This window comes from Mustelus asterias, chromosome 24 (genome assembly GCF_964213995.1).
Source record: "Mustelus asterias chromosome 24, sMusAst1.hap1.1, whole genome shotgun sequence".
Classification (NCBI taxonomy): domain Eukaryota; kingdom Metazoa; phylum Chordata; class Chondrichthyes; order Carcharhiniformes; family Triakidae; genus Mustelus; species Mustelus asterias.
The window spans coordinates 16,018,695-16,046,473 of NC_135824.1; the positions used below are offsets into that span (position 1 = coordinate 16,018,695).

General features: G+C 41.9%; 1 protein-coding gene across 2 annotated transcripts in view; it reads right to left on the minus strand.

The window, feature by feature from the left end:
- The window catches only part of igdcc4 (immunoglobulin superfamily, DCC subclass, member 4), a 134,806-nt gene extending 109,421 nt beyond the window's left edge, over window positions 1-25,385 (minus strand). Inside the window, exon 1 of one of the 2 annotated variants that reach the window (XM_078241322.1) lies at window positions 25,175-25,383. In XM_078241322.1, coding sequence (XP_078097448.1) covers window positions 25,175-25,241 — 67 coding nt within the window. In that variant the 5' untranslated portion in view covers window positions 25,242-25,383. Of the gene's footprint in view, window positions 1-25,174 lie in introns of both variants that reach the window. The other variant, XM_078241323.1, reaches the window with a different exon arrangement.
- Window positions 25,386-27,779: the final 2,394 nt, after the last annotated feature.

Below are 27,779 nucleotides of genomic sequence, written 5' to 3' on the forward strand. Positions count from 1 at the left end.
TCCCTCAGTTGAGGCAGCCTTGGTGTTAAGGGAAAGAAATTAAAGTTAACCACCATTCCTCTCTTGGTTGCTGTAAACTGAATCTACTGTATCAAATAAGAACAAGATGAGAATCAATAGTGATGCCCTTTGTGACACAATAGGCTACTGATACTCTTCAAATTTACAATGTGAAATTAAACATCTTGATTTAAAACAAAACAGCAATCATACTAAATGGAAGTAGGCTCGATGTTGTGGAAGTGTAGATCTTGAAAGAGCATCATAGAACATTAAAGGCCTTAGGTTAATGAGGGTGCGGAAACAAAATCAATGGAATTCTAGGTTTTATCTCAAGAAGGTACAAAATATAAAAGCCAGAGATAACAGAGTCTGTATAAAAGCTTAAGCTCTGTTAGTGTACTCTGTGCTGTACTGAGTTCCACATTACCACGGATATTGAGACTTTAGAGAGGGTACAATGCAAATCCACTGGAACGATATTGACAAGAAGAAAAACAAATACAAGGAAGGGTGAAAAACTGGGTATCGTGGCAAAACAATGTAGATTGTGAGGCAGCAAAATGGAAGCATTTAAAATTATGAAAGAATTGGAGAGGTAGTTAAAGCAATTTGCTTCCACCATTTGAGGGGCAAAGAATGATGGGCCAAAGGTTGAAGGCAAGCGATTTAGAACTGAAGACAGAGGAATCGCAAGAGGGATGGAGTATAAAAGCAGGAAGGTCATGCTGCACCTGTACAGGGTACTGGTGAGGCCGCAACTAGAGTACGGTGTACAATTTTGGTCCCCTTATTTAAGAAAGGATATATTAGCTTTGGAAGTGGTACAGAGAAGGTTCACCAGGTTGATTCCGGAGATGAGGGGGTTAACTTATGAGGAGAGATTGAGTAGACTGGGCCTGTACTCATTGGAGTTTAGAAGGTTGAGGGGAGATCTTATAGAGACATATAAGATAATGAAGGGGCTAGACAGGGTAGAAGCAGCGAGGTTATTTCCACTTACAATGGAAACAAGAACTAGGGGGCATAGCCTCAAAATACGGGGGAGTCAATTTAGAACAGAGTTGAGGAGGAACTTCTTCTCCCAGAGGGTAGTGAATCTTTGGAATTCTCTGCCCAATGAAGCAGTAGAAGCTACCTCGTTAAATGTGTTTAAGTCACAGAGAGATAGATTTTTAACCATTAAGGGAATTAAGGGTTACGGGGAGCGGGCGGGTAAGTGGAACTGAACCCACTATCAGATCAGCCATGATCTTATTGAATGGCGGAGCAGGCTTGAGGGGCTAGATGGCCTACTCCTGCTCCTATTTCTTATGTTCTTATGTAATCTTCTTCACTGTGGTGTTCATAAGAACTTACAGGGTTAGCAATTCAGACAGGAACTATGTCAATATTCAAAATTAGATTGGAAAGGTGAATAAAGGAAACGGGATTGAAAAAATATGAAAACAGGATGGGTAAAACGTGATTAGGGGTATTTCTAATAACAGGTAAACAGACAGGGACTGATTGGGCTGAAGTCGCAGCCTTCATTATTGATGGCTCTTTAGAACATTTATGATCAGAGCCAATAGCTCCAGTTAGGTGCATAGACTGCAGAAAGTCTTTTTTAGTTACTAGCCAATCACAACCATTTTTTGTGCAAAGACTAACGTTCAGAGATCATAAAGTAAGCAAAACTGTAAGGAGACCAAAAACATTGAATGGTGGAAATGTGTGACCTTGCACAATTTTTGAAAATAAGTTGTCATCTTCCTTTGCAAATGTTCACATCTGTTTGCACACTAATCCTGTTATTGCCAATTATTCTTACTGGAACATAAGATACAGGCCTGATTCAGAGATTATGATTAAGGAAGTTTATGGCTGTTTTTTGGTGCATCTTTGTTTAAAAGGAATTTAAACAAACTGAATGAAACCCACCATCTAATTAATTCCCTTCTAAAAAATTTTGCTTTTTGGTTTTTCCTATAGCTATAGATTTTTTAAAAGGGTAACATACACAGTAGCCACTAATGGCAAATCAAGTGTATCAGTTTAAATCTTCTTTAACAGAATTGTAATGGTAAACCCAAGGGTGTTTCAAATTACAATGACTATTAACTCAATTACCGTACTGGTTGATTTCAGTATTCAGGTGATCAAGCTGGTATATGAAAATCTACTGATAGGACAGAACAGATCAAGTTAATCATAACTTATTGCAGCTGCTTCATTTTTAAGAAATCCTATTTGTGAAACTTTCTTTATAAGTAGGAGCCCAGGAAATAGCTGGTAATGAGGATTGTTACTGCTTTTTGAAAAAAATAATTCCTTTTGATTTGATGCTAACTGAGTCATGGGCTGGGCTGTAGCACCAATTGTAGGTAATAAAAAAAAGAAAGATCAGTGAAAATGTATAAGGTCTTTAACAAGTAATTGTTTTTTTATAGTGGTGATATGTTTACATAAGAAAGAGGAGCAGGAGTAGGCCATCTAGCCCCTCAGGCCTGCTGCGCCATTCAATAAGATCATGGCTGATCTTTTCGTGGACTCAGCTCCACTTACCCGCCAACTCACCAAAACCCTTAATTCCTTTACTGTTCAAAAATGTATCTATCCTTGCCTTAAAAACATTCAATGAAGTAGCCTCAACTGCTTCACTGGGCAGGGAATGACACTATAGTTAAGAAAGCCCACCAACGCCTCTACTTTCTCAGAAGACTAAGGAAATTTGGCATGTCAGCTACAACTCTCACCAACTTTTACAGGTGCACCATAGAAAGCATTCTTTCTGGTTATATCACAGCTTGGTATGGCTCCTGCTCTACCCAAGACTGCAAGAAACTACAAAAGGTCGTGAATGTAGCCCAATCCATCACACAAACCAGCCTCCCATCCATTGACCCTGTCTACACTGCCCAATGCCTCGGCAAAGCAGCCAGCATAATTAAGGATCCCACGCACTCCAGACATTCTCTCTTCCACCTTCTTCCTTCGGGAAAACGATACAAAAGTCTGAGGTCACGTACCAACCGATTCAAGAACAGCTTCTTCCCAGCTGCTGTCAGACTTTTGAATGGACTTACCTTGCATTAAGTTGATCTTTCTCTACACCCTAGCTATGACTGTAACACTACATTCTGCACTCTCTCGTTTCCTTCTCTATGAATGGCATGGTTTATCTGTATAGTGCGCAAGAAACAATATTTTTCACTGTATGCTAATACATGTGACAATAATAAATCAAAATCAAAAGATTCACAATCCTTTGTATGAAGAAGTTCCTCCTCAACTCTGTCCTAAATCTGCTCCCCCGTATTTTGAGGCCATGCCCCCTAGTTCTAGTTTCACCCACCAGTGGAAACAATTTCCCTGCTTCTAATCTATTCCCTTCATAATCTTGTGTTTCTATAAGATCTCCCCTCATTCTTCTGGATTCCAATGAGTATAGCCCCAGCCTATTCAGTCTCTGCTCATAAGCCAACCCTCTCAACTCCAGAATCAACCTAGTGCATCTCCTCTGCACCCCCTCCAGTGCCAGTATATCCTTTCTCAAGTAAGGAGACCAAAACTGTACTGCAGGTGTGGCCTCACCAGCACCCTATACAGCTGCAACATAACCTCACTGTTTTTAAACTCCATCCCTCTAGCAATGAAGGACAAAATTCCATTTGCCTTCTTAATTACCTGCTGCACCTGCAAACCAACTCCTTGTGATTCTTGCACAAGGACACCAGGTCCCTTTGCACATCAGCATGCTGCAATCTTTTACCATTTAAATAATAGTCCATTTTGCTGTTATTCCTACCAAAACGGATGACCTCACATTTACCAACATTGTACTCCATCTGCCAAACCCTTAGACTATCTATATCTCTTTGCAGACTTTCAGCGTCCTCTGTACACTTTGTTCTGCCACCCATCTTAGTGTCATCTGCAAATTTTGACACACTACACTTGGTCCCCAACTCCAAATCATCTATGTATATCGTAAACAATTGCGGTCCCAACACTGATCCCTGAGACACATCACTAGTCACTGATCGCCAACCAGAAAAACACCCGTTTACCCCCACTCTTTGTTTTCTGTTAGTTAACCAATCCTCTATTCATGCTAATACATTACCCGTAACACCGTACACCTTTATCTTATGCAGCAGTCTTTGGTACGGCACCTTGTCAAATGCCTTCTGAAAATCCAGATACAACACATCCACAGGTTCCCCACTGTCCACTGCACATGTAATGTTCTCAAAGACTTCCATCAAATTAGTCAAACATGACCTGCCCTTCATGAACCCATGCTGCGTCTTACCAATGGGACAATTTATATCCAGATGTCTCACTATTTCTTCCTTGATGATAGAGGTTTTGATTATTTCACTTTATATAAAAAATAATTAACTGCATGATAAGATCTCACAGAATCACAGAAAAGTTCAGCACAGGAAGTGACCATTATGCCATCTCATGTTGATTAATGCAATTATTTTAGTGTTTGTCAAGGAGAGTTATCTGCTACATATACTATAACACAAAGTTGACCTCTGTACAGGTAAAATTACTTACAATGTTAGCCTTTGGCCAGCTAGGTTCAAGAGTATGATTGCACAGCTTGTGTCATGATGCACATTGTGACTTGTTGAGGTTGATATGTTTCCAGTTTGAATATCCATCTTTCAATGCTGTGTGGGAACAACAGGCAACATGACACAAGGGCAATCAATAAGCCCCATCCTGGACACGCCAAACCCTTGATCTGAATGGTACCCATGTCTAGAGTAACTTTTACCACACAAAGGCTATCAAAGTTGTCAACATTTAGCAAGTCTTACACACAGCCAAAGGTTGAATGCCAACCAAAGGACAAAAATAAAAATTCCCATTTGGTGCCTGTGAGAAGGAAACGCAATGGGAAACAAGTCCTTAATGATAATTACTGCATCTAATTGTAAGAATTGTGTTTGAGAAATGCTCCCCCCCCCCACTGAAATTCACAGAAATGCTTTCAGTCACATGAGAATCTGTTAGAATAAAGCTTACAAAAAATATTTTTTCTTCCAAATAAGTCAATATTACTAATTGAGTTTTAAAAACCCACATCTGTATTTTGTATTACTGAATGAATTAATTTCTTCAAAGCTACTTATGAAAAAATACTGAAATACTGCATTAAACTTGATCAGTCTTCTATAGAGCTAACAGAATGTTGACATTTCTGTTATGTGATAAGAGTAACTGATACCGATTGTAAAAATGTATCCAACTTTATCTAATCCTTCATTCCACAAACTAGTTTTTGGCTAAACAAAGAAGAAACATCCAAAGCCACAACCAATCAAAACTGCACAGGATCAGTCCAGACTGCTGCATCCCTCTCTTCTCTCCGGGGAAAAATAAAGTCTCAGTTCAGCATCGTCACAATTGTGATCTCACCCAATTTTGAATGCACCATCACAGCCTTTCCCCAGAGGAAAAGAAGCCGCAATGATCTTCCTCATATGTCAGATTTTTTTTTAAGTGATCAATTCCAAACAACATTAGTAAAGATCTGGGAGCAAATAGGTCGACAGCTGCTCTTGTGGCTGGGGAATGGGGAATAAACAGAGCATGGTATTGGTAAACCTAATGGAAGGGAAGCACTTATTTTAAGCTTACAGAGACCTAGAACAGGTTTCAAAACAAACATCTTTTTCATGGATAAAATCTTTTAAGTCAGCATCATCTGACCTGTAAACTGTCACCTTTTAATAACAGGATAAAAATTGTTTCTTTTTCTTTTTAGAAAATTGCAAGCATTCAATAAATTTGTTGGCAAAGTGCAATAGCACAACTATATGGGATGGAAAAGCACCCAGATGCACCATCAAGTGCAAATGAAATTTCCTAACTTCAGCTTTGTAACACCTTGGAACCAGTTCTCTTCAAAACAAGTAAGTATAGAATAACACCCAAGACCACCCCCCCCCCCCCACCCCCTCTTACATAAAAGGTACAAGGATCATGCTCAGCCGAGGTACAAAGTTTGAATAAAGTAGTTGGAGGTAAAAGATTAAAGTTTGAAATGCATTAGCAAATTAATCAAAAAATATACTTTCACTATCTGTATGGCATGGAGACTCTGTCCCATTAATACATTTTAATAAACAAATTTACATTCAACACCTTTTAAAGTTTAATCATTTACATGGACAAAAGTGTTCGTGAATCTGTGTACAGCAACCAATAATGCGACTAGTTTTTTGGGTGCTGGTTGTGGAAACATTATTGGGTTTCATACTAGGAAAAGAGCCCAATTTCTTTTTGAAGAATGCCATGACATTTTCTACGCCCACCTGAACAAGCAGGCATTGCTTCAATTCAGCATCACATCCAAAAGACTACATCTTCAACATCTCTGCATCACACTAACTGAACTATATGTTAAAGGCCTTGACTGGAACCCACAATATTCTAGCTAAAACACAAGTTACTAACTGAGCCAAACTGGCAGTTAGATTTATTCTCCTCTTCAGCAACACAGAATTCCATTTGAGGTGTTGGAAATTGCAAGTGCACCCAAATTATGAGTTATGTATTGCACCTCCGAGGATAATTTAACAACCATGTAGCTTGGGATCAGGTGTTCCACACAACCATACTAGTACATCACCCCAGCGTCCATTTTGTTTTGGAATAACAATATCGGTTGTTTAACAAATCTTGACCAACTATACCAACAAGTCTGGCTAGTCAGAAGACAAGACAATTACTTAAGTGCAGCACACCAGCAGTTAACCAAAATAGCAACAGCGCATTTCAGAACTATAAGATCACATAACACTTTAGACTGCAATTCCATCCTTCTGTGTGGAAGTATCAGATGAAATTAAATAAATGCCTCATATCACAAGTTATCATTGAATGGCCTCATCAAATCAGGCTATTTTTAAAAATATGCAAGGATCTAAAGAATTTCGCAAAATATATTTGAGGAAGTTCCTTTTGGTGTATTTTATCACCAGCTGGCGTGGTAGGAATGCAACTGGTCTTGGTCCTCCGCAACTGTAATTGATCACTAGGTATTTTACTACAGCAATCCAGGGTGACCTTCCTACCATCTAGGGAATTGCTTTGCATAGCTGTCACCCGGTTCATTAAGTGTATTAAGTCTCAAAATCTATGAAAAATACATCACCATTAAAAAAAATTTGATTTATATAATGCTTTTCACAACCACAAGTCTGTCCCAAAGCACTTTACAGCCAATGAAATAATTTTGAAGTGCACACACTGTTGAAACTTAGGAAATGCAGCAGTCAACTGTGCACAGCAAGATCACATAAACAACAAAGGTGATAACGACCAGATAATCTATTAGTGATGTTGTTTAGGTATAACTATTGGCCAGGACACCAGGGACAGCTGCCCTGCTACGCCCTGAAATAGTACCATGGGATCTTTTCCATCCACCTGAGTAGGCAGAGCTGCAGTTTAACACTTCATCTGAAAGACAGCATGTTCATCACTAGGAATCTTCGTCAGTACTGCACTGGAGTGTCTGCCTAGACTTCTGTGCTTTGTCTCCAGAGTGAGACTTCAACCCACAACCTTCTGCCTCAGAGGCAAGAGTGCTGAAATCTGAGCCACAACTAAAAACTGTAAGCACAAGGTTGTTCAAGAAGTTCCATCAACAGGACCATAGGAACAGGAGCAACCCAGCCAGTCAAGCCTGTTCCACCATTCAATTAGATTATGCCTGATCATCTATCAAAACACCACTTTGCTGCACTATCTCCATATCCCTTAATGTAATTAGTCTCCAGAAATATATAGATTACTATCTTGAACATCTTCAATGGTTGAGCTTCCATAGCCCACCAGGCCAGATAATTCCAAAGATTCACCACGCTGAGTCATAAATGGTCTACCCCTTATTCTGAGATTATATCTAGACTGAGTTCTAGACTCATTAGCCAGAGGAAACATCTTATTTACATCCACCCTATCAAATCCTGTAAGATTTTTTAAATTTTCAATGAGATCACCTCCCATTGCTCAAAACTCTACAGTTTACAGGCCCAGTTTCCTCAATCTCTCCTCATCAGTCCTGCCACCCCGGGGATTAGTCTGGTTAACCTCTGTTGCACTCCCCCTCTGGCAAGTATATCCTTAGATAGGGAGACCAAAACTGTACATGGTGCAGATGCAGTTTCACCAAGGTTCTACAGAACTGCAGCAGGACATTTTTATTTCTGTACACAAATTCCCTTGTGATGAAGGCCAAGATACCAATTACCTTCCTTACTGATTGTTGCACCCACATGCTTGCTTTTAGGTGGCTCATGAACAAGGTCACCAGGTCCACTTGGAAACCAGAACTTCCCAACTCTTACCATTTAAGAAATATTCTGTCTTTTTGTTTTTTTCTAAAGTGGATAACTTCACACTTAATTGCATTATATTCATAAAATCATAGAATCCCTACAGTGCAGGAGGTGGCCTTCGGCCCATCAAGCCTGCACCAATAATAATCCCACCCAGGCCCTATACCCGTAAACCCACATATTTACCCTGCTAGTCCCCCTGACACTAAGGGGCAATTTTGCTTGGCCTATTAACCTAATTCGCACATCTTTGGAGTGTGGGAGGAAACCGGAGAACCCACGCAGACACGGGGGGAATGTGAAAACTCCATACAGACAATGTTCCATCTTCTTACACTCATAACTTCTATTTATATAGTGCCTTTAATAAAGATTTCAATGCGTTTTGTTAAGGACCACATCAGAAGCTCCAAGGTACATTATGAAGTTTGTCTAGACCCTAACTTTTACATTTGATTTTGGCATTAGGGTGAGCATAAGGTGTTTCACTCCACGTATGATTCCAGTGACCCACTAGGAAGCTTTTATCAGAACAAAACTTTATTTAAGAACACAATGTAACAGAAAGAATTAGCATAACTTGTACCAATTAAAATATTTAAATATGACAAAGTACAATTTTTAACAGCTAGCTATCTCTATTGTTCCAATTTAAAGCAATACCCCTTAGCCATACACCCTTCTTCAGAATTAGTTAGCACAAAAACAAGTATGCTCATGTGGTGCTGGATTTTCAGCCTTTTAACACTTCTGGACAGAGATCCAGACAGCAGTTTCCAGAGAAGGATATATGCTCAAAACCTCAGAAGTAAACCTAGTTTCTGGCATCTCCCAGTCTCCAGACTTCAGAGACAGAAAGGGATACCTGTCTCTCTGTAGCTTCCAAAACAGCTGAATCTCTGAGAAAGAGACTTGTCTCCTGGCAGATTCCAGTCTCCAACTTCAGCGAGGAGAAAAGAAATGCACTGCTCTCTCTCAACTCAAAAGCACCATCTCAGCTTGAATATTCTGTATAAGCCTAGCTTCACCCTGTCATGTGACCATACCTGTCAATCATCCCAATCAAGCCCTACTCTGCAAAATCCCAGGAGAAAACACTCAAAACAAAACAGCATTAGTTCAGATTTTAAAAGAAATTCCACCAATTAGAATTATACAACTGCAGTAATACAGGATGCCAGTTGTAGACAGAATGGCTCTGAATGCATAGAACTGCTATAATAGATCCTGCATAAAAACATGACTCAAATACATTTCTTAAAGGCACAGTATAGTCATAACTTTATCACTACATTCTCAGGATCATTAGTGATAAATTCTCAATGCAAGAACAGAAAAAATGTTTAATACTTTATACTAGACATGCAGTACATTATTTTATCTATTACAAATGAGGTTAATTAGATGGTCATGTTTAGGACTGTATCTTTAATTTAGGAAAGAGTTAAGGGGATTGGGTAGCCTGACGTTTACCTGACTGTGGCAGGATGCAGAGCTTGGATCAAATCAATTTGTTGTGAAATTGCTTTGCTTTTTCTGTTGCTTGTTAGCTAGCAAGTAGTCCAGTGTTGTTTCATAGTTTCACCAGGTTGACACTGAATTTTTAGTTATGGTGCTGCTACTGATATGCCCATCTGCACTCTGAACCACGGTTGATCCCCTGGCTTTGTGGTAATGGTAGGGTGGGCAATATTGGGTTATAGATTGTTGTTGAGTGCAGTTCTGCTGCTGTTAATGGGCTCGCAACACCTTATGGTTGTCCAATCTTGCATTGCTAGATCTGTTCAAAATCTATCCCATTTAGCATGGCAATAGTGCCATACAACAGTAGAGTTCTCAGAAAGTTGTACAGTTACTGCAGAGAATATGGGATCCAAAATTGCTTGGAAATCCAACAGGACATTGAGCAGTCTGGTCCAGCCAAGATGAGATCCAGGAATAGTTAGTGAGGTACAGGGTTTGAGATAAAAATTATAGACATTGGCTTTGGTCATCCCAGTGTTCTGCTGTAAACATTTACTGCATATTCTAGACATGTTGGACAGGCCATAGTGGAAACAAAGTGGCCTTATTCTTGCTGGTAAGTACTGCCCCTGTTAACATGAAAATGAGTAAGAAGTCTCACAACACCAGGTTAAAGTCCAACAGGTTTATTTGGTAGCAAAATCCACAAGCTTTCGGAGCGCTGCTCCTTCGTCAGGTAAGTGGGAGCTCTGTTCACAAACAGGGCATATAAAGAGACAAACTCAATTTACAAAATAATGATTGGAATGCGAGTCTTTATAGGTAATCAAAGGTACAGACAATGTCAGTGGAGAGAACGGTAAGCACAGGTTAAAGAGATGTGTATTGTCTCCAGACAGGACAGTTCGTGAGATTTTGCAAGTCCAGGCAAGTCGTGGGGGTTACAGATAATGTGACATGAACCCAAGATCCCGGTTAAAGCCGTCCTCATGTGTGCGGAACTTGGCTATCAGTCTCTGCTCAGCGACTCTGCGTTGTCGTGTGTCGTGAAGGCCGCCTTGGAGAACGCTTACCCCAAGATGGCCGAATGCCTGTGACCGCTGAAGTGTTCTCCAACAGGAAGAGAACACTCTTGCCTGGTGATTGTCGAGCGGTGTTCATTCATCCGTTGTCATAGCATTGGCATGGTCTCCCCAATGTACCATGCCTCAGGACATCCTTTCCTGCAGCGTATCAGGTAGACAACGTTGGCCGAGTTGCAAGAGTGTGTACCGTGTACCTGGTGGATGGTGTTCTCACGTGAGATGATGGCATCTGTGTCGATGATCCGGCACGTCTTGCAGAGGTTGCTGTGGCAGGGTTGTGTGGTGTCGTGGTCACTGTTCTCCTGAAGGCTGGGTAGTTTGCTGCGGACAATGGTCTGTTTGAGGTTGGGCGGCTGTTTGAAGGCAAGAAGTGGGGTATGGGGATGGCCTTGGCGAGATGTTCGTCTTCATCAATGACATGTTGAAGGCTCCGGAGAAGATGTCGTAGCTTCCCCGCTCCGGGGAAGTACTGGACGACGAAGGGTACTCTGTCCACCGTGTCCCGTGTTTGTCTTCTGAGGAGGTCGGTGCGGTTTCTCGCTGTGGTGCGTCGGAACTGTCGATCGATGAGTCAAGCGCCATATCCTGTTCTTATGAGGGCACCTTTCAACGTCTGGAGGTGTCTGTTGCGATCCTCCTCATCTGAGCAGATCCTGTGTATACGGAGGGCTTGTTCGTAAGGGATGGCTTCTTTAACGTGTTTAGGATGGAAGCTGGAGAAGTGGAGCATCGTGAGGTTATCCGTGGGCTTGCGGTACAGTGAAGTGCTGAGGTGACCATCCTTGATGGAGATGAGTGTGTCCAAGAATGCAACCGATTCCGGAGAGTAGTCCATAGTGAGTCTGATGATGGGATAGAACTTGTTGATGTCATCATATGTTTGAGATCCTGATTGTTCACCATGAGTCCAAAGGAAGAAAATGTCATCGATCTATCTAGCATTTAGCATCGGTTGAAGGTCCTGTGCAGTGAAGAGGTCTTGTTCGAACCTGTGCATGAAGATGTTGGCATATTGAGGTGCGAATTTGGTCCCCATGGCTGTTCCATGTGTCTGGATGAAGAACTGGTTGTTGAAGGTGAAGACATTGTGGTCCAGGATGAAATGGATGAGTTGTAAAATTGCAAGCACTCCGAAAGCTAGTGGATTTAGCTACCAAATAAACCTGTTGGACTTTAACCTGGTGTTGTGAGACTTCTTACTCTGTTTACCCTAGTCCAACGCCGGCATCTCCACATCATAACATGAAAATGACTCAGATTGGATTGCTGGTAGGAGAGATATGTGTTATGAGCCTGCAGAGGTCAATACCTCTTACAGTTGATGGCTGACAGGATGACATGACAAGATTTTTTATTTTAAAACTTATCATAAACTGACAAATATCACTGCTTGTATTTTAAATATAGAACCTCCCCCTTAAGTTTTAACCCAACCTGAAAACCCACACACAAGTACACTTTACACTGTCTCTTTAATAGTTATTTGTTTTTCTTGGACACAGTTCAAAGGGTTTGCTTCCATTCTTTCCCAGCATAGTAACTTTTAGCCCAGAGCTATCTTTCATGGAGAGGGCTTTCTTGACTAATCTTACTCTATTGCAAACTAGGCAATCTTCCAACTTGTTTCAAATCCTCTTGAATTTGATCTTTTCAAGCCAACTGTGAGCTCCCACCTGCATTCCTGCAGGGCAAACTATACTTTCAGCCTATAGCTGCGCTCTCATCCCTTGGATCCTGGCAGACTACTTTGGGGGTTTTCAGGGATATTTTAGAAACCCATTTCAATAGCAACCTGACTTACATGGGCCTGGTATCCCAGGTAAAAATACTAATTACGTATGTTTGAGATCCTTGCTCTCTTTTATCTTGGCAATAACCTGACAATTCAAAGCATAACTGTTTACAATCCGACAACACCTTCCTGGGATTTTGGAAACTAGCAGTCTAAACCACTGTAAACACAAATGCTGTTTGAACACCTTACATATTCTTTCCAGCAAACAGTCACGTCACCCAAGCCGTGAATGGTAGTGGACAATGAAACAACTGACTGGAAGTGGAAAGTCTACAAACATCCCCTATCTCAATGATGGGGGAGTCTAGCTTATTAGTGCAAAAGATAAGCATTTCCAACAATCTACAGCCAAAGTGCAGAATGGATTATTCACCTCGGAGTTCCCCAGCATCACAGATGCCAGTCTTCAGCCAATTCAATTCACTCCACATGATATCAAGAAATGGCTGAAAGGCCATGGGCATATTCCAGCAATAGTACTGAAGACCTCTGCTCCAAAACATGCTGCGTCCCTAGCCAAGCTGATTAAATATAGCTACAACACTGGCATCTGCTCAGCAATGTGGAAAATTGTCCAGCCAATTACCCGTCAAGCCACTCACCACCCTGACTTGGAACAAGATAACCATTCCTTCATTGTCACTAGATCATAATCCTGGAATTCCAGGCCAGATGGGTGTACCTACAACACATGGACTACAGCGGTTCAAGAAGGCAGCTCACCCCCACCTTCACAAAGATAACTAAGAATGGGCAAATGATGGCCGAGCCAGCAACACGCCCATCCATTATTTTTTTTTTCCATCTGTCTAATTTTGGTCATTTATGCATGCCTTTGCTGCATCATTGACAATCATGCTTTCAGCCATCTGGGCCCAAATTCTTAAATTCCCTTTCTAAACTTCTCTATCGCATTACTTTTCCATTTGCTTTCAAGACATTCCTTCAAATCTAACCCTTGGTCACTGTCATAACATTTCCAAAGTTTTGGCTGATAAAGTTCCTGGAATGTACTGCAGAATATTTTTACTAAGCCATAGGCACCAAATAAATGCAAACTTTTGTTGTGGTCAGGCAGAAATCAGAAAAACGGAGACACAAAAGCACCTGCAACATTTGTAAGATAGGGGGCAGACAGACAGGAAAAAAAACAGCAGAATGAATTGTGAAGAGTGAACAATAAAGAGACACAGGTGTGGCAAAATAAGGCACGAAGTTCTGGAAAGGGCAACATCAAAGTTATTCAGTTTGGTGGGAATCCAATGAGCTGCTGGAATATTCCAGGAACCCTGCAATCCAACTCACACTCATTATAACTGTGGAAAATATCACAGCTCCCAGCATCAGAAAGCATCATTTTTGGACTTAAAATGCTTCAGTTCAATTGCACTTAACTTTTTACCAAACAACTAAATGCTGGATCACACTTGCCCACAAAGGTGATGTCTTATAATCACTGTTAATGGAAATCTGGGAAGCTTCTACTTGTGATTGAGCACAAAAGGCCTTTCTATGCCAAAACAAAGAGCTTTTTGTCCAATAATTTCATCTATAAACAGAAAATTAGCATATTCATATTGAATAGAATATACCAAAATTGAAGTTCAAATAACATGTAATGAAGAAACTGTGTTTAATTGAGTGTCTTCATTAATGGAATTATTTTTTATGCTTCCAGCATTAAACTAATACTTGTGCTTTATTTTTCCATTCTCTCAGCTGCAGTTTATAGGTTATTGAGATTATGGTGTTAATACCAGTTTGAGGTTGATATCTACTGACATCAGTGCACCAAACTATACTGCAAGCTCCAAACCGTTCTATACTCAGACAAACTGCATCCTATGTATCTCTTTCAATTGTGACTTCAAAATTCTGGAGCAAGCTCTGAAGGTGAAACATGTGGCTGAACAATTCCATGATTAGATTTGATAGCGGTATTCAAAATCATGAGGGGTCAGGACAAAGTGAACAGGGAGAAACTGTTCCCATTGCTGGAAGGACTAAAACCAGAGAGCACAGATTAAAGGTAATTGGCAAAAGAAGCAATGGTGACATGAGAAAAACATTTTTACCCAGCAAGTGGTTAAATCTGGAATGCAGTGCCTGGGAGTGTGGTGGAGGCAGGGTCAATTGAGGCTTTCAAAGGCTCATGATCTGAAAAGGAAATATTTGGGGGAAAAAGGCAGGGGAACGCCACTAGGTGAAATGCTCCTTTGGAGGGCCAGCACAGACAAGATGGGCCAAATGGCCTCCTGTAACCATTCTATGACTCAATGATTCTAGAAAACTTGTGACAATTTGTCACACTTTCTACACCTACTTAGTAATTATTAAGCATTTCTTGAAAATAATAAGCATTAGATTAAATAAAGCATGCATTCAGCAGTACCAGATCTAAATCTAAAATCACTACCAATTACAGTTTCGATCTTTTTAAATTTTACAGGCAATGTGCCTCATTTGCCACCCTCCTCCTCTTGGTTATTGAACCTCTCTGGTTAGGCAAATAGTGAAAAACATGTACTGTATTTCACAGGAACTGGAATAGTTCCTTCTGCCCCTCAAATCTGTTGCACCATTTAAATAGATCATGCCCTGTGCCCCAACTCCATCGACCAATTTTCTGCATAACTCTTAACACCTTTACTTAGACTATCAATGTCAGCCTTTACATTTCGATTAACCCAGCTTTAGGAAGCAAAGTTTCAGATTTCTACTAACCTTGGATGTGAGGAAGTACTTTCTCATTACTTTAAGATTACAACCCCCTTGTTCTGGATAACCAGAGGAAATAGTTTCTCTGTGTCGTACCTGATTGAATTCCTTTAGTATTTTAAACACCTGAATTAGATCAGTAATCATCTGTCTAAACTCAAGTCAATACAAACTAAGCTGATGCAACCTATCCTCATCATATAACCTGCATCATTCAGATGATTGTGTACTGTACTCCCTCCAAGAACATCCCTGAGATTTGGTGCCCGTACGGAAGACAGTAGTCCAGATTACGAAAGCTCCACATAACTTTCTCAACTAGTTTTTCCAACCCTCTTGAGAAAAAGACTAATATTCTAATAGCCTTTTTGATCCCTTCTGCACCCACACACCAATCAATATTTCTGTACACATGAACATCCATTTCTCTTTGAATCCCCATTTTGACTAGTCTCTTGCTATTAAGAAAGTATTCCAATTTATTTTTCTCAGATCCAAAGTGAACGACTGCATACTTCCCCATGTCAAACTCTAGTTTTACCCATTAGCTTAGTCTATTTCTTTGTAACTTTTCGTTCCTGTCTCCTGTGCCTCGTAACTTAGTGTAATCTGCAAACTTTTATATACAATTCTCTATTCAAGTCATTGATATATTAGGGTGAAAAGCTAAGCATGCACCTCACCCCATCGCGAACAGATTCCTGAGGAACACCACTTGTCAAATCTCAACAATCAGATTCCATTCGTTATCTTGACTGCTCTCCTGCCTCCCAAACAATTACTGACTCATTTCACAAGGCGACCTTCATTTCCACGTGCCTATATTTTTGCTAATGATCCCTTATATGCAACATTAAGTATCTTCTGGAAGTCCACATCCAGAGGCACTGCCCTATCCACCATGCTTAGAGGCCTCCTCAAAAAATTACACTAGATTAGTCAGACATGACCTACCCCATACAAATACATGCTGGCTCTCTTTGATCAGCTAATACTTGTCCAAGTGCTCAGTCATTCTGTCATCATGATAGATTCCAGTAACTTTCCCACAACTCCTGTTGAACTGATGGTTCTGTAGTTATTCGGTTTCTCCCTGCTTTCCTTCTTAAAAAGTATAGTACATGCAATTTTCTAACCAACAGCACCTGATTCCAGGGTGCATTAGAAAATCACTAACAGAAAATCATAGAAACTTACAGCACAGGAGGCAACTCAGCCCCTTGTGACTAATCTAGCTTCTTGAAAGAGCGCCTGTAACCCTTTGAGTTCCTTGTCCTCAAGTAAGTGTCCAATTCCCTTTAAACGTATATATGGAATCAGCTTCCACTATCGTTTCAGGTAGAATATTCCAGATCCTAACAATTCAGAATGGAAGAAATTCTCCATCACTCGTCCAGATCTTTTACCAAACATTTTAGAAAGAATCATAGAAACCCTACAGTGCAGAAAGAGGCCATTTGGCCCATCGAGTCTGCACCGACCACAATCCCGCCCAGGCCCTACCCCCATATCCCTACATATTTACCCGTTAATCCCTCTAACCTTCACATCTCAGGACTCTAAGGGGCAATTTTAGCATGGCCAATCAACCTAACCCGCACATTTTTGGACTGTGGGAGGAAACCGGAGCACCCGGAGGAAACCCACGCAGACACGAGGAGAATGTGCAAACTCCACACAGACAGTGACCCAAGCCAGGAATCGAACCCAGGTCCCTGGAGCTGTGAAGCAGCAGTGCTAACCACTGTGCTACCGTGCCGCCCGATTCTTGATCCTTGCATGTATACTGATCCACTTTAAGAAGTCTCACAACACCAGGTTAAAGTCCAACAGGTTTATATGGTAGCAAAATCCACTCGCTTTCGGAGCGCTGCCCCTTCGTCAGGTGAGTGGGAGTTCTGTTCACAAACAGGGCTTATAAAGACACTAACTCAATTTACAAAATAATGCGAGTCTTTACAGGTAATCAAGTCTTAAAGGTACAGACAATGTGAGTGGAGAGAGCGTTAAGCACAGGTTAAATAGATGTGTATTGTCTCCAGACAGGACAGTTAGTGAGATTTTGCAAGTCCGGGCAAGTCGTGGGGGTTACAGATAGTGTGACATGAACCCTAGATCCCGGTTGAGGCCGTCCTCATGTGTGCGGAACTTGGCTATCAGTCTCTACTCAGCGACTCTGCGCTGTCGTGTGTCGTGAAGGCTGCCTTGGAGAACGCTTAGAGAATCCCCCACGACGTTGGCATTGCTGCAACGGCCACAGTACTCAACGCCGACAACTACCATTTTCCAGATGCAATTTTACAACTCATCCGCTTCATCCTGGCCCACAATGTCTTCACCTTCAACAACCAGTTCTTCATCCAGACATACAGAACAGCCATGGGGACCAAATTCGCACCTCAATATGCCAACATCTTCATGCACAGGTTCGAACAAGACCTCTTCACCGGACAGGACCTTCAACCGATGCTATACGCTAGATACATCGATGACATTTTCTTCCTTTGGACTCATGGTGAAAAATCACTGAAACAACTATATGATGACATCAACAAGTTCCATCCCACCATCAGACTATGGACTACTCTCCGGAATCGGTTGCATTCTTGGACACACGCATCCCCATTACGGACGGTCACCTCAGCACTTCACTGTACCGCAAGCCCACGGATAACCTCACGATGCTCCACTTCTCCAGCTTCCACCTTAAACACGTTACAGAAGCCATCCCCTACAGACAAGCCCTCCGTATACACAGGATCTGCTCAGGTGAGGAGGATCGCAACAGACACCTCCAGACGGTGAAAGATGCCCTCATAAGAACAGGATATGGCGCTTGACTCATCGATCGACAGTTCCGACACGCCACAGCGAGAAACCGCACCAACCTACTCAGAAGACAAACATGGGACACGGTGGACAGAGTACCCTTCATTGTCCAGTACTTCCCCGGTGCGGAGAAGCTACGACATCTTCTCCGGAGCCTTCAACATGTCACTGATGAAGACGAACATTTCGCCAAGGCCATCCCCACACCCCCACTTCTTGCCTTCAAACAGCCGCCCAACCTCAAACAGACCATTGTCCGCAGCAAACTACCCAGCCTTCAAGAGAACAGTGACCACACAACCCTGCCACAGCAACCTCTGCAAGACGTGCCGGATCATCGACACGGATGCCATCATCTCACGTGAGAACACTATCCACCAGGTACACAGTACATACTCTTGCAACTCGGCCAATGTTGTCTACCTGATACGCTGCAGGAAAGGATGTCCCGAGGCATGGTACATTGGGGAGACCATGCTGATGTTACGACAACGAATGAATGAACACCGCTCGACAATCACCAGGCAAGAGTGTTCTCTTCCTGTTGGGGAACACTTCAGCGGTCACGGACATTCGGCCTCTGATCTTCAGGTAAGCGTTCTCCAAGGTGGCCTTCACGACACATGACAGCGCAGAGTCGCTGAGCAGAGACTGATAGCCAAGTTCCGCACACATGAGGACGGCCTCAACTGGAATCTTGGGTTCATGTCACACTATCTGTAACCCCCACGACTTGCCTGGACTTGCAAAATCTCACGAACTGTCCTGTCTGGAGACAATACACATCTCTTTAACCTGTGCTTAATGCTCTCTCCACTCACACTGTCTGTACCTTTAAGGCTTGATCACCTGTAAAGACTCGCATTCCAATCATTATTTTGTAAATTGAGTGAGTGTCTTTATAAGCCCTGTTTGTGAACAGAACTCCCACTCACCTGACGAAGGGGCAGCGCTCCGAAAGCTAGTGGATTTTGCTACCAAATAAACCCGTTGGACTTTAACCTGGTGTTGTGAGACTTCTTACTGTGTTTACCCCAGTCCAACGCCAGCATCTCCACATACTGATCCACTTGCCAGAGGGAAGAAATAGGTGAGTTAACTGCAGATTGGCAGCACACTTCAGGAAAGATGTCAAGGCTTTAGAACAGGTACAGAGGAGTTTTACTCGGATGTTAGCATTCTCTATTTTCTCAAAACCCCTCATTCACCTTGCAATCATCTATTAGGTCACCTCGTATCTTTTGCTGTTCCAATGAGCACAGTCCCAACTTTTCCAACCACACTTCATAATTGAAGTCCCTAGTAAAACTCCTCTGTACCTTTTCTAAAGCCTTAACATCTTTCCTGAAGTGTGCTGCCAATCTGCAATTACCTCACCTATTTCTTTAAAATTTCTGGGATGGAAACCATCAGTTCTAAGAGATTGTTTTGAAAAAGCATTCTCAGGATATGGGCTTTGCTAGCCAGGCCAGTATTTATTGCTCATCTGTAAGTTACCGTTGAGAAGACAGAGGTCTTTCTTTTTGAACTGCTGCAGGCTGGGATAAAGATACCTCCACAATGTTGTCCTGTAGGGAGTTTAAAAGTTATGACCCAGTTACATTGAAGAAGCAACAATATACCTCTTGTCAGAATGGTGCTTGGCTTGGAGGGGGACTTGAAAGTGAATACTGCTCCCATTCTGCAATTCCTGCTCTTAGTTCACCAGATGGTGGCGGCTATGGGTTTAGGAAGAGTTGCAATGCATTCTCAGATAGGACAGACTTTGGTAACTTTAGAATGGAAGAGGTGGATATCTAAGCCATTAGATATAGCACCAATCAGAAGATAGTTTTGCTCTGGGTAGCGTCAAGCTTCTTCAGTCTATTGAGCTGTACCCATCTCGACAAGGAAAGTGTTCCATCACATGCCTGATGAACCTGGTAGGTGATAGACTTTGGAGAGTCAGGAGGTGAGCTAATTATTACAGGATATCCAGTACTGGAAATGCTCTAGCTGTCCCAACATTTATATGGCTGGTATAGTTGGGTTTCTTTTCAATGGTGATCCCTAGGAGGAAAATTTTCAGGGTTTGAATCATTGTAATACCATGGAAGATCAACAGGCAATGATCTGGCTTTTGCTTGTTGGGGATAGTCATTGCCTTGGACTTGTGCAGCAGAAAGTTACTTGCCAATGATCAACCCAAGCCTGAATGCAGGTCTTGGACTGCTTTATTATGAGGAATTGGAAAGGGAGCTGAATATTGCAATCATCAGTGAGTAGTTGCACACTAACTTTATGAATGCAACGTCAGCGGATACAGCATCTAAAGATAGCTGGGCTGAGGATGCTACTACAGCAATATCCTGGGGCTGGGATAACTGGCCTTCAACAATCACATTTAGTTTCCTCTTCAGCCATCAAGTTGCGGGAGTATTTTCTTCTCGAAACTCAGTTTCGCTCGGACTCCTTGATGACAAACTCAGCCAAATGCTACCTAGATGTTTCCAAGGGCTGTCACGCTCAGTGTACCTCTGAAAGTCATTACTTTCATTCAAGTTTGGACCAAGGAGATAATGCAATCAGTAATCAAGAGATCTATATGGGGTCAATGGCCTCTCCCAACAGATGCAACTATCCCTCAACCCCATTTCTGACATGTTTTAACAGTTACCATTGGTAATACAAGTCTATATCTATCTTTTGTGATGGTGTTAATTTTCAGTTGAGTCCCCTTTCTATTTTAATATGCTTTTTGTTTAAAATAAAACCCAAGTTGTTTAGGTTAGTTTATTCTTAGTTGAACCAGTCACTTGTTCTATCGCCTCCTTTTATTTAACCATAGTTACATTTTGATTTTTTTTGGTTAAGGGACTATTATTATGTCTTTTATCTGTTCCTTTCAGTACAAATTGCAATTTATCAACCATAATGATGTTTTTAAAACTTTGTATACACCCTCCTTGTCTTTCAGAGTGATAAATAATAATATTGACATTTGCTTTGATACATCCTGCACATACATGCTACAAATACTATTCTTGGCTAGAATGATTTTGTATATATAAATAATCACACTTCTAACAGACTATTTTGATACTTTATCTGTTTGCAATACACCATATTTCCCGTTCTGTGTTTGTGTCAGTTTTGAAAAGATCAAAACATTTCAGACTTCCCAGAGCAGGGCACAGCATAGTCTTGTAGGAGTATGCATTGTATTTTACTTTATGGAAAGGTATATGTGACGGTCAGAGTGAATGAAAAAGATTAACATAATATTAAATAGTAAGAGGAAGCTGTTTCAGGCATGTCACAACAAACCAAAACCAGTGGGTGTCACAGGCTGTGACGCTGCAGTCAACAGACAAAGCCCAAGAGATAAGTATAAGTTACAACCCACAAGAGAGTGAGAAATTAATCCTAGAAAAGACAAAGGAAGAAAATATCAATGATCTAATGATATACGGCCACACAATCCAACCTTCAAGTGAAATATATATTCAAAGTTACCTGTTCTAGTCTAAAGAGTAAGTGATTCTATTTCAGAATTCATAATCGTTTCCCCTCTTGGAGCCCCACAGATGTCAGCTACCACTCCCTTTCTACAATCCAACCAAGCAGCAACAAAACAGATTAACAAATTGAGGATTTAGTCGATTAACAATTGGATCTGCTTACTCCGAGTAAATGGGAGCTTACTATATCGAGGGGTGGGATTGAACAGTTAAGAAAATATCTATTCACAGAAAAAAACAATATAGTTCAAAGACAAGAAAGCAATACATCTGAAACAGAACACGAGTCAGAATTGTGTCCACCTTGGTACTTGTTCCCCTACCCCATCCAGACACCTCCCTTACAAAATATGAAATAACCTAACAAGGAAGATGTTGCTGCCCAGGTCGTGGTGAAAGAGGAGGCAGCTCAGACACTTAAAAGGGTTTAAAAGTGGATAAAAAAGGAGATATGAGATAGGCTATCTGTACTTAAAAGTTGGCAGGGCACCAGGGCCAAATGAGATGCATCCAAGGATACTGAAAGTGGAAATTGCAGAGGCACTGATCATAATTTTCCATCTTCCTTAGACTGAAGGATGGTACCAGAGGAGTGGAGAATTGCAAATGTTACTCCATTGTTCAAAAGTGTGTGTTTCAGTTTAATTTTAGTGTTGGGAATCTTCTAGAAATAATAATTTGGGACATAATTAATAGCCACTTGGGCAAAAGTAGGATGAATGCAAAATTTAAGGAAAACCAGCATGGATTTGCTGAGGGCCTATCATGCTTAACCAAATTGGGATTTTTATTTTGACGAGGTAACAGAGAAGGTTGATGAGAATAATGCAGTTGATGTGGTGCACATGGATTTCCAGAAGGCATTTGATAAAATGCTGCACAACAGACTTGTGGGTAAAGTTACAGCTCATGGAACAAAATAGACAGCAGAAATAAGGATGGTAAATTGGCTGAGTGACAGGAGACAGAGTAGTGTTTAATGGATGTTTTACAGACTGGATGACGGTTTGTAATGTAGTATCAAAGGGTATGAAACCCTTGCTTTTTCTGATAAATATTAATAACCCAGCCAATGATGAATGGGGCACAATTTCAAAATTTGTGGATGATGCAAAACTTGGAAGTATTTGAACCATGAGGAGGTTAGGAGAGAAATTCAAAAGGACATCGACAGGTTGGTGCAATGGGCAGACAAGTGGCAGGTGACAATTAGTGCAAAAAAAAAGTGATTCATTTTAGTAGGAATAACACGGAGACAATAAAAAAGGTAAAATTCTGAAGAGGTGCGGGAGCAGAGGAATCGAGGTGTATATGTTGAAGGTGGTGAGACAGTGCTTAGTAAAGCATATGGGCTTTATCAATAAGGTTATAGAGTATAATAGCAAAGAGAGTTATGTTAAACCTGTGTAAAACACTGGTTCAACCTCAACAGGAGTTTCACCAGTTCTGGACATCACATTCTGGAAAGGATGTGGAGTATTAAAGAGGGTGCAGAAAAGATTCTCCAGGGATGAGAAAGTTCAGTTACTTAGAAAGATTGGTGAAGGTACAACTAGCTGTTCTCCCTGGAAAAGGGACAGTTGACAGGACATTTGACAGAGGTATTCTAAATCATGAGGGGTTTGAACAGAGCAGAAAGGGAGAAACTTCCCACTGATGGAAGGTCAAGAAGCAGACAACACAGATTTAAGGCAACTGGCAAAAAAGAAGCAACAGCGACATGAGGACATATCTTTTACACAGCCAGCAGTTAGGACCTGGAATATATTACCAGGGAGGATCAACTGAGACGTTCAAAAGGAAATATTCTCATTATCTGAAAATGAAAAAAATTGTAGGGCTATGGGGAAAAGAAAGGGAAGTGGCAATAGACAAGTGCCACTAGGGGCAGCACAGTGGCACAGTGGTTAGCACTGCTGCCTCAGCGCCAGAGACCCGGGTTCAAATCCTGGCTTGGGTCACTGTCTGTGTACAGTTTGCGCATTCTCCCCGTGTCTGTGTGGGTTTCCTCCGGGTGCTCTGGTTTCCTTCCGTAGTCTGAAAGACGTGCTGGTTAGGTACATTGACCCGAACAGACGCTGGAGTGTGGCAACTAGGGAAATTTCACAGTAATTTCATTGCAGTGTTAATGCAAGCCTTACTTGTGACTAATAAATAAACTTTACTTTGAATTTCACCTTTCAGAGGACCAGCACAGACTCAATGATCCGAATGGCTTCCTGCGCTGTAACCATTCTACAATTCATTCTATTGCAGATTTTAGGTTCTGGACTCAGGTTTGTGTTCATGATTGAACACAATCCAGAATATTAATGCTATTACTGTTACAGATCACAAGAATGTGATTTACATTTCAATTTACATGACCCCACCCTTTTAAATATAACTTTACTTATAAACAAAACTACATGCACAGGCACCACCTTCTGCCCAAACATACACATCTCCACAACTCATTTACAGACTAATCTATTTGTACAGCATGTGAATCTAAGTTAAGGAAATTACTCGACAGGCTGTTCTCAGCTTTTTGTCACAAGTTTGTTAAATGAACTCTGGTGCTACAACTCAGATTAAACTTCACATTCCTGCAGGAAGACAAATGCAAATGCCAACTCCTAACAGTAGCATTATTTTTCTGTCAATACATTTACCCGCTTAGTACCTCTCCCCTCTCTGTCTCCATCTAGTCCTTCCTCCCATCAACGAAATCGTTCTCTAGTTAGCCACCCTCCCGTATTTTCCTCACCCTTGCTCTGTCTATCCGGCAATACTTCCTTCAATTCTGTCCCTCTGATTCCCCCAACCTTGTCCATCCCAACCAAATACACTCACTCCGACAAGCACCCTACCACAGTCCATCTCCTTCACTTATATGAAAGGAAACGCAAGATCAGAGCAAGTGCAGATCTATTTCAGCACATGGGGGAGGATGTGTTTATTTCTCAGCACGTAACAAGGAGGTATCCACACTCCCTACGACGTTGACAGGGGTTTTATTTTCATTTGGCTACCTTACCTTCTGTCAATGCCCCCTCCACCACACCCCACCACCACCAAAACCCCCACAAAAATCAGGTTGCACAACCAGCACAAACAGCCAGCTAGCCCACCCTCCTGGACCTAAACACTAGCACATGGGCCCCCTCCGATTAAGGTGCGGGGTTAATTGCACAGTAACTTCATTGCAGTGTTAATGTAAGCCTTACTTGCGACTAATAAATAAGGAAGGGAGGGAGGGAGGGGGTGTGTGTCTTTCTGCATGTAGCCCTGAAGGACGGAACATTCCTACCCCCCTCTCCTCCATCAGGAGGGGAGCAGCAGCCACCAAAGCCAACAACATGAAGATAAAGAGCACACATAAGCAGTGGCAACTAACTCCTGAGCGGAGAGAGGGAGAAGCTGGAAGAGAGGGAGGGGGTGTCTCTTTCTCACCTTCCGAAAGTATCACAGTCAGAATCCAAGTCAGGACGCAGTGCCAGCAGAGCTGTCCGAGCGCCATGTAAACAAGTCTTGGTCACGGTGGAGAAGGAAAGACCGGAGAGGAGAGAGATTGTGTTTTTTAAAAAAAAATAAAATCTTCAAATCAGACCACTGGCGATAGCAGACCTCCTCCCTCTATCATCCATCGCCATCTTGTGTGTGTGTGTGTGTGAGTGAGCGCGCGCGGGGGGCACTGCGCGTGCACCCCCCAGCCTCGCGCACGCGCGTCCCCCAACCGCCACAAGTTCTGTGGACCCTCCCCCTCTCCAGGCCGGAACGCGTGCGCAGTGTCGACCACCCCCTCGTGCCGCGGACCGTTGGGCGCGTGCAGGGGACTGCTTGCGCAGGGATGCCTTCCCTTACTTTCATCCCACCCAACACAAAATCTATCACATGCCACCTCTTATTTTTGCAGCCCCATTACAAGTGCGATGCACGCCATTCATTGCAAATGCTTTAATGCAACCGAGTTCAATTGCATACATTAAGATGCAGCCTTTTTTTTTTGGCCATCTTAATATGCTCCCACCCGATGCCGCGACTTGGAATGAGAGCGCTGCACGCGGGCTGCAGAGAGAGAGGGGAGAGCGAGTATGCACCGTGTCTCTGTGGACCCAGTGTTAACTGTAAAGTGAATGGAGGGTCATGTTGAGCCAGGTAGAACATCGCCCACCTGTCCTCAGGAACTGGAACTCACCTGGTTCACTTTGTGCCCAGCCCGGCAGCAGCTTCCAGCCACCTCTTTGGGAACCTGACCCAGCTTAAAAAGTCCAGCACCTGATGGATTTTGCTCTGAATTTCATCCCCAACTAAAACATGTAAAGCCAATCGCTCCGGGGAAGGGGGGAATGATCACCCTTCCAAGTGTCTGCCTAACAGCAGGTACCACATTTTACTTCTGCACTCTATTTTCAAAGTTTATTTATTAGTGTCACAAGTAGGCTTACGCATTAACACTGCAATGAAGTTACTGTGAAAATCCCCCAGTCGCCACACTCCTGTTCGGGTACGTTGAGGGAGAATTTAGCACGGCCGATGCATCTAACCAGCACGTCTTTCGGATTGTGGGAGGAACCCCACGCAGACACGGGGAGACAGTGCAGACTCCGCACAGACAGTGACCCCAGCCAGGAATCGAACCTGGGTCTCTGTGAGGCTCTGTGAGGCAGCAGTGCTAACCACTGTGCCACCGTGCCACCCCTATTCAATTGAACCTTGGTAGATGTCAGTCCAAAATCTACACGTTAGTCAAATTATGTGAAACTTAAGTCAACACAAAATTAGACTCAAACGCAGAATTAAAAAGAGATGGATATTCCATGAGGATTTCAAGTTCACCACTTGACCTTGCACATATTTATTTTTGAACACTTTTCATAACACTATCCTCTATTGACCTTCATTTGCTAGAAGCCTCTAAAGTGGAATCTATAAATTGTGCTATTTAGCAGGGTTGCTTTTGCTCCTTCATAGTAATTCTACTCAATTTATCAATCAAAGGGCATTTGTCATCTTTAACGTGCAACCTACTATGTGCCTATATTTGATGTATATTTGATCCCTCCTGTTGCCATCTGCAGTCATTTTTTGTGTTGTCCTTTTGTTCCTCATCAGAGTTTATTATGACTCTCAGTATTTAAGTAAGGATAAATGTAGAGTACTCTGAAGCTGGGGCTTAGTGATGAGGAAAGCTCCCAAAATCAGGGCACAACCTATAAAATTGAAGATGAGAGAGCCCATGGTACGTTATAGAAATGTTATGTTACTCAAAGAGAAGTACCTCCCTTCATAATCTGTTAAAAAGTGTGTGAAAAGGGGTAATATCTGTGCTACAGCAACCTTTAGTGGTCAAATCAAAATTACTACCTGAGACACTCTGTAGAGCAACAAGTAACACTTTATTCATTTAACTAACAGTAAGCATGTTAACTAAACTATTAAACAAACTGAATAAATCACCATTCTAAAGGAATGCTGTTTAGATAAATACAATTCCCACTTCCTAACAAAGAAAATAGAATTTCTAGTCACTTTCAAAATATAACCAGGTTTTATCTTCCGGAATCTTCTGTCTTCTTTGCTGACTCCTTCTGTCTTCACTATCTTCTGTTGGTACCTTTGCGATTGAGATGAGGCTTTCTTTTAAGACATAAATGTGGCTGTTACCCTGGCAGAGACAGTTGCTGGCTGTGTCTCTCTCAAGCTGTGAACTGTGGCAGAGGCAGTGGTTGTCTGGAGCTAGGAGCTGGTTCTTTTACCCCTGATGACTTACCAAAATCCCCACAATAGGATTGGTTTACAGGTTATCAAAACATCAAATTCAAATCTGATAGGCTGCTGCTGTTCAAATGTCTAGTTTAAACTGATCGGTTAAAATTCAAAAACAACTTGTTGTCTTGGCAACACCGCTGCCTAACCTCACGATACAATGTTTCACTCTATGCTCTCTGTCTACTGCAGTTGCACCTTAACTCTCTAAGTTTGGCCAAAAAACTACATTTTTTTAACAGGCCATGCAATTTTACAACTCTTAGCATTTTGCAAGTTTTTTTGTAAC